General features: G+C 43.2%; 1 protein-coding gene across 1 annotated transcript; it reads left to right on the top strand.

Annotated features, from left to right (window-relative positions):
* Positions 1 to 1,344: 1,344 nt before the first annotated feature.
* LOC100285406 (microtubule-associated protein MAP65-1a) lies at positions 1,345 to 6,635 on the top strand. Its single transcript, NM_001158299.1, has 10 exons — positions 1,345 to 1,525; positions 2,266 to 2,326; positions 2,405 to 2,608; positions 3,624 to 3,881; positions 4,321 to 4,536; positions 4,621 to 4,776; positions 4,866 to 5,177; positions 5,307 to 5,394; positions 5,553 to 5,701; positions 6,058 to 6,635. The coding sequence occupies exons 2-10, from the start codon at positions 2,282 to 2,284 to the stop codon at positions 6,382 to 6,384; spliced, it is 1,755 nt and encodes a 584-aa protein (NP_001151771.1). The 5' UTR covers positions 1,345 to 1,525; positions 2,266 to 2,281; the 3' UTR covers positions 6,385 to 6,635.
* Positions 6,636 to 7,000: the final 365 nt, after the last annotated feature.

The following is a 7,000-nucleotide window of genomic DNA, read 5'->3' as shown; positions in this document are numbered from 1 at the left end:
CATCTCACCAAGTGTTAGACTTTTCTCCTGGTCAGCAAATCTTGAAAACACATATAGAAGAACTGGAGCTAAGGTTTCTAGATTGAGTCTTGTCTAGACGGATAGTTATTGGAAGAAATGAAGCTACTTGATCTACGGATTCCATCTTGGACAGGAAATGAAAACGAAATTAACCACTAAATGCCTAAACTGGACTTGAGCTACGGGTTTATCTTCACATATAACATATAACATCTTCACATACAGCATATAATAGTAAACAAGACTAATATGACTAAATTGGCCACTAAATACTCAGTTTTGGTATTAAATCCGGTTTTCCGGTAAAAATTGTCGGTTTACCGGTCTCAAATAACGGTTTACCGGTCCCAGAAAACGGTTTATCAGCGGTTTTGGGTTTTATGAATTTTTTCAAATTTTTTGAATTTAGAACGAATTTTGAAAAAAAACCGGTGGTTTACCGAAACCGCACCCCGGCGGTTTCGGTAAACCGACCGGTTTACCGCCGGTTTCTACCGGTTTTGTAAACCATGGCTCCCGCGGACAAGCGGGTCTTCCTGCTCACGCAACAACGACGACGACAAAGCTTGGGAGGCCGTCGTCCGGTCCGGTGGATCGGACGGTACAGAACGGGAGCTGATGCCGGAGCCGTCCGCTGCCTGTGCCTGTGGCCTGTGCTCAAAACTCAACACTGTGCTTGGGAGCAGCGATTTGGGAGTGGCAGGCCGGCGGTCATCGCTTTTTGGATGATCTGATCTGTCCTACAGTACTACATGAGGCACTGACTTGTGATTAAAGAACCAAATAAAGGTGCCACTCGTCTCGTGCTCAACGGAAAAGCCTACCGATCTGATCGGCTGGCCCGGATTCCTTACCTCCTCGGGCTGTATGTACTGTGACAATCCCATCCCTTTCTACAAAACAGGAGGGAGTACATTTATATGACAACGGCACTCGGGCAGCTATGGCGCTACAAAATTCCAAGCGCTTAGCCTCGGAAACCCAATTATTATTAGTAGATCTAGAAACCACCGACCGCAGCATAGCAAGTCCAGAATGGAAGGAGACAGATTTGACCGGTCAACGCCTGGCCTGGCACACCAAGCACAAAATCGTTAATTCCCAAAATTAACTAAACAGCGTACTACTCCTACTCCTACGGTACACCCGTGGTCCCCGCGTACTGTATTCTATTCTATATAATCGCCGTACCTTTTTTTTTTCACCGACACCCGTGGTAAAAATCCTTGGGCCGTCCGATCACCCGACAAGTCGCATCCAGCAGTAGTGCCCCCCTCAGCGCCCCAAATTAATTCGGTTGGTGTTGTGGGCAGCAACAGCAGTAGTGCAGCACTGCTACTGCCTCCACTCCAGTCCCAGGCTCCCATCTCAGAGCTCTCAGCGGTGGCGGCCGGCGACCGGCGAGCTCCTCCGGCATCGGATCCCCTGGAGTGGAGCGTTGAACCACGCTGCGGGCCTGCATTCACCACCTCCGTGCTTTCCTTCGTCTTCTCCGCCTCATCTGGTAAGAGCGTCCGTCTGCTTCCTCTCTTCCCTCCGCTTTTCCCGTAGCAGAATTCGTGGTGGTGGGCGGTGCGTCGCTGGAGGGTGGGATCTTGCTAATGCGCTGGTACGCCTCCGGATAGTGTGGGTTTTGTTGCTGTTGGGCATTAGGAGGTGGGTTTGATACCTGACTGGGGGATCTGCTTCCCACTGGATTTGATCTGGCAAAGGAAAGGTGATAGCGACATGTTCAGATCGCCTTCTTTTGGGCGCTCTTTTGCTTGGTCAAACGCTTCAGTTTTGCGAGTTCACATGGGTTTTTTGTGTGCGATTTTGTGGTGTTTTACCAGAGTTGTTTGCTGGGGTTTAGCTGAAATCCTAGATGCGGACCCCCCCCCCCCCCCCCCCCTCCTCTAAACTTTAGGCCACTATAATTATTTAATACTGCCAATGATTGGGGGGAGTTTAGTGTTAGTAGGATCATTATCTGTGTGTTTAGTATCAGTAGGGTCATTTGCCGTGTTTGATTGTATTTGTTCTGCTGATTTGGGGATGAGTTAGTTAGGCATAGGTACCATGAGTGCCAGTCTTGCTCGCTGCATGTGCGGATTTAATGCCTACTTTAGACCAACATGATTATTGCGTCACTTTAGATTGATAAAAGCTTGGAATCATCAAGATTGGAAATGCATTTTTTTTGTTCTAGTAGTACTAATTGGTAAGCTATAGTTCTCAGAAGTAGTGTTTCTTCCTTCCTTACAGGTTGCTCTGGTCAGTGATGGCCGGTGACATTACATGCGGATCCTTGCTGCAAAAATTGCAGGTATGTTTGCATTTTGTTGTCCACAATTCTATGCTTGATACTGTGGCTGATGATGCCTTCCTTCTACTTCTACTGTAGTTTATATGGGATGAAGTTGGAGAGAGTGAGGAGGACCGTGACAAGGTCCTTTATCAGCTGGATCAGGAATGCCTTGATGTCTACAAGAGGAAAGTTGACCAAGCAACTAACTCTAGGGATCTCCTGATCCAGGCGCTGGATGACTCAAAGATAGAACTTGCTAGGCTTCTTTCTGCTCTCGGAGAAAAAGCTATTGCAAGAACTGTAAGTAGTTATATGCATGCTTGGAAAATTCGTAGCTTGATTTCTGTCTTTGGCAACTCTGACCCCAAAAGCATGCTTTGCGAGAGCAGTCAACAAATACCAGTATATCTCTATGCATGATTTAGTGTGTTATTCATGACATGGTATACCTACTTAGTGGAACTAGCTGCTTTCTTATATACCCCTATTTTACTTTGTGACTGTTTGGATCATTTTATTTTGGAGGAACTGGAATCTACTTAATGGACTAGGCTATTTGCCTTTGAATTTGACATTCCACAACTTTCCAAAGTTTAGATATAGGACTATCTTAAATTCATAGAATGGGAGATGTAAATTGATTCTATATTACCATGCTAGTGCCTCTAGCTGAGTTGCTTAGGTGGTTTGAGTACCACTCCTTAGGTCCTAGGTTCGACTCCCTGTGGGAGCGAATTTTTAGGCTGTGATTAAAAAATTTCACTCGTCTGTCCCACGCCAAAGCACAGGTCTAAGGTCCGGCCCCGGTTGCAGTCGTTCTCACATGGGCTACGGTGCTGCAGTGTATGGGTGAGGCAGGGTTCAGGGGTTTTCTCGATCTGCGTGAGAAGATCTTCTTCGTAATATAATACCGTGGGGGAGGTCTTACCCCCGCTGATCAAGTTCCTCCTTTTTCACTTATAGCACACTCTTTGGCTCGCTCTCCTACAGCTCATAAGTTCTTCCCCCGTATGACCAACAATAGTATACAAACATATTCATTAGCTTAACTGATCCGTGCCTAAATTATGATTATTAGAATGGATTTTAATTCGAAGGATCCAAACATGATTTTGTCATTATATTGTATGCTCCTTTTTGGCGTTTGGTGTCTACTTATGAAACTAGCTGCATTATATTCTTTGCCATGAATGCTTTGTGTAGCAAATTTAATGTTCTAGTTCAGAAGTCATATGAAGTCTTACTCCAAGTGTTTAGATTTGAATCTATTTGCTTTGTTGCTGGGCATACAATTGAGAATATTCAATCCGTGCAGCCTGAGAAGACAACAGGGACAATCAAGCAGCAGCTAGCTGCTATAGCGCCAACACTTGAGCAGTTGACTAAACAGAAAAATGAAAGAAAAAGAGAGTTTGTTAATGTACAATCACAAATTGATCAAATATGTGGTGAAATCGCTGGCACCATAGAGGTGGGTGAGCAAATGACAACACCCCAAGTCAATGAGGATGACTTAACACTTGAGAGGCTTGAAGATTTTCGGTCTCAGCTCAAGGATCTTGAAAAAGAGAAGGTACTTTTCTATCATTTGTCTTTTTATTGGCTATGACGTTATGGCGCTTCATACTTGGCCATTGGTTTAGTATTGATTTCTTTTTAAAAATGGACAAAGGGACAGAATAGTGCTGATGGCTCCCACATGAGGGGTTTGGGAAAGGAATAATCAAGGCAAACCTCACCCCCTGCATTTTTGCAGAGAGGCTGCGTTGAACCCAAAGATTTAGCCTTGAATAGGAGTGCATGGAAAACAACTATACATGTGCCTAAACCTTGACTTGTGGGTTCTGTTGGGTTTTAACTCTAGCCTATCCAACTTGCTTCGGACTAAAAGGCTTTGTTGTTGTTACTGCTGCGTCGAACCTATGACCTTTGGCTCGGTGTGAAGGCTTCCCACCTCCATGCCAAGCCTGTCTTTATTGGCTTCTTATTCATGATAATAATTTGGTTTGCAGAGTAATAGGTTGGAGAAGGTTCTTGATTATGTAGGCATAGTACATGATCTTTGTACCGTCTTGGGGATGGATTTTCTCAGCACAGTGATTGAAGTTCATCCCAGTTTAGATGACTCCATCGGTGACAACTGTAAGAGCATTAGTAATGATACATTGTCAAAACTTGACAATACGGTAGCTACACTTAATGAAGATAAGAAGTTGCGGCTAAGCAAGGTAAAAGCACATCTCCTTGTCTATAAATATGAATTGCACTCTCTGCTTACTTGAATCTCACCACTGGCCTTCTTACATTCACAGCTTCAAGAACTCGCTGGTCAGCTCTATGATCTTTGGGATCTCATGGATGCCCCCAAGGAAGAAAGGCGCATGTTTGATCATGTCACCTGCAACAGATCAGCATCTGTGGATGAAGTCACAGCACCTGGATCTCTTGCTCTAGATTTGATTGAACAAGTGAGTCTTAGTAATTATTTTTTGGTGCTATCACCTGATATGAAGTATTCCTTTGGCCTGCTTGACATTTACTTCTCCATATTGTTCAGGCTGAGGTTGAGGTTCAAAGGTTAGACCAGCTGAAATACAGCAAGATGAAAGAAATTGCTTTCAAGAAGCAAACCGAGCTGGAAGATATCTACGCTGGTGCTCATATAGTAATAGACACAGCTGCTGCTCATGAGAAAATATTGGCGCTGATTGAGGCAGGTAACATTGAACCGTCAGAACTAATTGCGGATATGGATACCCAGATAGCAAAAGCAAAGGAAGAAGCATTGAGTAGAAAAGACATCCTTGATAAAGTAGAAAGATGGATGTCTGCGTGTGAAGAAGAGAGCTGGCTTGAAGATTATAACCGGGTATGACAATAATTGGTTCGGCAAGTCAAAATTACTGCTTATGTATCCTGTGATCATTTGTGCGATAATACCAAAGCCATGCTGGCTGTGCAGCAGCTTTTAACCACAAAATTAAAATACCTTCTGCAGGATGACAACAGGTATAACTCTAGCCGAGGTGCCCACCTGAATCTGAAGCGTGCAGAAAAAGCTCGTATTCTTGTTAACAAGATTCCAGGTATCAGTTCAAATTATAACATGATTTCCCTTTACTTTAGCTGCGAAGAAGTTTGTGCCTTGCAAAACTTATTTTATGTAAACTGAACTTGTATCTTAATCTGTTAGGTATGCTTTATGTTCCATTGATTGCTGATGTAATGTCTTCTTTCATCCTAGCACTTGTTGAAACCCTGGTGTCGAAGACCACAGCATGGGAGGAGAACCGTGGTCTGTCCTTTATGTATGATGGTGTACCTCTTCTAGCTATGTTGGATGAGTATGCTATGCTCAGACAAGAAAGGGAAGAAGAAAAGAAAAGAATGCGGGTTAGTGTGATATGCTCTTTAAATCTAGAAGCCACTATCACCTGGATGACAATTCAATTATTGTCCATTACGTTCTGTTTGGACCTATGCTAGTCTGGTCAATGTTTTTGTTACTGATATTTTCGGTACTATATAACTGCATTCGAGGTTTTTCATTTGACTTCACCAATTTGGCATTTTGCTATTCTTTGAATTCAATTCATTTTGAATGGTGGTATTACATATAATTATTGCTGTGGCAATGTTGATAGAATGCTCTGATTGTTTCAATTTGTAATATGCGATTTTAGCCCCTTCTTTTGGGGAACATGAACTGATTAGCACTCCTTTTTGTCTATGGTGTCCTGGCATCTCAGGAACAAAAGCGCTACATTGAGCAGCAACTGAACACCGATCATGAAGGGCCATTTGGATCGCGGGTGAGTCCAAACCGGCCTGCCAGTTCGAAGAAGGCTGTTGGCGTAAAGGTGAACGGCAGCGTCTCAAACGGCACTCCTCCAAACAGAAGGCTCTCAATCAGTGGCCAACAGAACGGTGGTGGCCATGGCGTCAGGTCTGGAGGGAAGGATAGCAAGAAAGACACGGCGAAGACAGCATCTCCAGGGAACAATGCAGTTGCAGCTGCTCCTGTGGACGCGGTCTCCCAAATTTCTGTCACCGATCCGGTTCCGAGCACACCATGATCTTTAACCTAGCATCGTATATTAGATATAAGCGACTCTTTTTCTGATGTTCTGTTGTTTTGTGGTAATATCTTATAATGCCTTCGTAGAGTAATTATGATGCCTGCCCATCCTTCAGCTGCTTTGGCTTCATGGTGTAATTCTTGTTTTAGTTCCGCTCGGCCGTGCTGTTTCGACCTGTCAGACGGTGTAGTGTAGTCTTACTGAGATGTATTGCATTAATCAGTGTGCTGGACATATAGCTGTTGAAACGTTTTTTGTGTGCACCCGTGTGAGAGTAGCGTACTTTTAACATTATCTGGAAACTGGACTCCGCATATCATTCTGTAGGTACGCTTAATTGATTGCTTCCACAATGCTGATATGTTTGAAGTCTTGGTACCTGTGAGCTTGATTCTGAAGAAATAAGGAATGAATCTGCTATACTTGTGTGTGTGTGTGTGTATATATATATATATATATATATATATATATATATATATATATATATATATATATATATATATATATATATATATATATATATATATATATATATATATATATATATATTAGTTTGTATATTTGGAGCCCTGGGCTTTCAATAACTAGAGGAAGTCCTGATCCAACGGTGCCA

The sequence above is a fragment of the Zea mays genome, chromosome 6 (assembly GCF_902167145.1).
Source record: "Zea mays cultivar B73 chromosome 6, Zm-B73-REFERENCE-NAM-5.0, whole genome shotgun sequence".
Taxonomy (NCBI): Eukaryota; Viridiplantae; Streptophyta; class Magnoliopsida; order Poales; family Poaceae; genus Zea; species Zea mays.
Note: the sequence above shows the minus strand (reverse complement) of the source record. Positions and strands in the feature narration are given on the sequence as shown.